Source organism: Austrofundulus limnaeus, unplaced genomic scaffold (genome assembly GCF_001266775.1).
Source record: "Austrofundulus limnaeus strain Quisiro unplaced genomic scaffold, Austrofundulus_limnaeus-1.0 Scaffold426, whole genome shotgun sequence".
Lineage (NCBI taxonomy): Eukaryota > Metazoa > Chordata > Actinopteri > Cyprinodontiformes > Rivulidae > Austrofundulus > Austrofundulus limnaeus.
In genome coordinates, this window is record NW_013952828.1 from 393,131 (window position 1) to 395,947 (window position 2,817).

The 2,817-nt window shown below is 37.6% G+C and overlaps 1 protein-coding gene across 2 annotated transcripts in view; it reads right to left on the reverse strand.

The window, feature by feature from the left end:
- slc16a13 (solute carrier family 16 member 13) overlaps positions 1–2,817 on the reverse strand; it is a 10,968-nt gene that overhangs the window by 6,066 nt on the left and 2,085 nt on the right. Inside the window, exons 2-3 of one of the 2 annotated variants that reach the window (XM_014024545.1) lie at positions 603–848; positions 218–361 (exon numbers count right to left, since the gene is read on the reverse strand). In XM_014024545.1, the coding sequence (XP_013879999.1) occupies positions 218–361; positions 603–831 (373 nt within the window). In that variant the 5' untranslated portion in view covers positions 832–848. Of the gene's footprint in view, positions 1–217; positions 362–602; positions 1,261–2,817 lie in introns of those variants that run through there. The other variant, XM_014024544.1, reaches the window with a different exon arrangement.

Here is a 2,817-nt window from a genome sequence, read left to right on the forward strand (position 1 = left end):
GATTTAACATTTAGTAATAATTAAAWACATGTAAGAACAGCAAGTTTAATAACAATAAAATAGTGGAAATTTCTGAACCAGGATTTTACACTTAGAAAGTGAGCTAAATAATGAAAATGTGTTTGTGACATTTAACATTTTATTTTTCACATTTGTGATGTTTGTATTGATATGAGACAAAAAATAACAAACAAAACAAAAAAATACATAATTTTACCTGAGATTGCTCCCATAGTGAGGTAGAGATGGAGAAGACAAGTGGACTGTGAGGCCAGAATGAGTCCGAGCCCAGAGAGGAAGCCTCCTATCATCACCACCAGCCTGGCGTTATAAGCGTTACTAAGAGCTGCACCCAGTGGACCTGCAAAATGAACACAGGTTTTTATAAAAAACAATCAATATTTTAACTCATGTTGACATTAAAAGACCTTTTTCACTTTTAGATTAATGTCAAAAAAGATCTGAGATGTTTAATGGCTGTTATCACTGAAGAAAACTTTACTTTCCAACATCTTGTACAATCAATTAGGGACTGTCTTTTTYYCCCCAATTWATWTGAGTCCTTATTTTCGTATTTAAAYACGTTGAAAGTGGCGACTCACTGAAGAACTGCTGCGCTGCCAGGCCGATGGACGAGATCCAGGAGATGGCCTGAGCGCTCTCCTCGAAGTACTGGACGAACTCCACGAAGAAGATCCCCAGGCTGCGCATCAGGCCGAAGACCAGGCTGGTGCTGATGAACATGGCAGCCACCAGCACCCAGCCCCAGCCCCCGTCCGGACCCTCGGCTTCATCGCTCCAGCTCTTGGGCTTCAGCTTGGAGTCGGTCATGTCTGTCGGAGAGTTACCTGGGGAAAAATTAAAAAAAACAGCAGAGGTGATCTGTTAGAAGAAGAGTCTCAGGAAAAGCAAACGCAGCACAAGTCTTAGAGTCTCTGTGGTTGTTAAAAACGGTAATGATTAACTTCCAACAAGCCAATCAACTCTGTGTGAGTCCTGAACGTGTAACTGTGTTGCTTGACAAATTAACTCTTATTTACCTGATGTAGGTGAAAGGTGAGGGAGCTGCAGCAGGAACTTGAGACTTTACAGATTACTTTGGGTACAAACTAAATAAACTGCTTGAACTCTTGCTAGACTTTAACAGCATTCAGCAGTGTTGAAACGCACAGAAATGTTAACTACGTGTTATTAGCATGGTGTTTTATGTGAGGAAACATCCAAGTGCTGAGAGAATAAACAGAGCGTGTAAAAAAGATTCACCTCCTTGGATGTTTTTGGTCTTTTTTTTTCTCTTATAAATGAGTCTGATTTAATTAAATTAGTATTTTTTAAGAAAAAATCTCTTCACCCTCCTGCTGCGCTTAGGTCAAAATGACCCCTGAGGCTTCAGTTGTAAATGATCATTATTGGCCCTGCAAGCCTTTATATAGGAGATACTGTAGCAGTAGAGAACGATACCCGTGAGGTCTGTGATGGTAAATAAAGATTAGCCTAATAAAAACATTTTTATTATTAAATGCATTTGGTCAGACCAGATCAACACTGAAGTGATTCACATTATATAGAAGAAATAAGGGATTTATCTGTTCATATTTGACTAACTGTATCCTCCCTTAAAATTATCTCTTAGAAAATCTATTTTTTACGTTTTATTGAATATATCAACATAAATGTAACAGACACATTTACTAATATACAATATTCATAGGGTCAATGGTGTCAGCAGACATTTACATTTACATTAGCCCACCCCTGCATCACTTTTTATCCATCAATGATCTTGGCTGATATTGAATTTATATTATCTGTATTTTAGGATCATGGGCCTAAATATAAAAGCTGATGGATATATCTTTAAAATAACGACAGCAAGTTAAAAAGCTATAACTCAGTGATGGCAGGGACCCTTTCACCATTAATCAGTGATGGACATTATAATATTCAGAGCATTTTGACCCTTAACCTGAAACTCTTCCTCCTGTTTAACCCCATTGTTGCTAGATTTGTATGTATTTTAACTCTTTATTTTAATCTTCTGTTCTAATTTAAAATGTTCTGATAAATAAGAGCGTATGAAAAAGGGAAATATGGATTTCTTACAAAATTATGATTCCAACAACTATTAAAGAAATATATTAAAATAACGTAATGCAAACTAAAATAATAAAGATAAAGTATTCCATAATTAAAACGATTATTATTATTATTATTATTATTATTATTATTATTATTATTATTATAAAATGAAACCTTCCAGGCTGTGATTGGCTGATTAGTTTAACAAGCTCTTAAACTCACCTGTTCATCTAAAATTAGATGAACAGGTGAGTTTGTTTGTTTCATTATTAAATAATGAAGCTGCAGTGTAATAAAATATAATGTCTTCATAATTCATGTGAAGACGATCAACCTAACTAACCTGTCAGCAGGCACTGTGCACGTGCTGCCTGTCTCTGATGGCAGGTGACGTAATCTCCCATGGACTTCTGTCATAAACCTACCGGGATCAGTTTTGTATAGATTACTCACAGAGTAGTTTCATTATTAGTGGTTAGCTGCCGAGTTAAAAACAAACCGCTTCGTATCGAATAGACTCTGAAGCCGAATGAAGCCGAGAGAAGCCGAATGAAGCCGAGAGAAGCCGAGAGAAGCCGAATGAAGCCGAGAGAAGCCGAGAGAAGCCGAGAAAAGCCGAATGAAGCCGAGAGAAGCCGAATGAAGCCGAGAGAAGCCGAATGAAGCCGAGAGAAGCCGAATGAAGCCGAGAGAAGCCGAATGAAGCCGAGAGAAGCCGAATGAAGCCGAGAGAAGCCG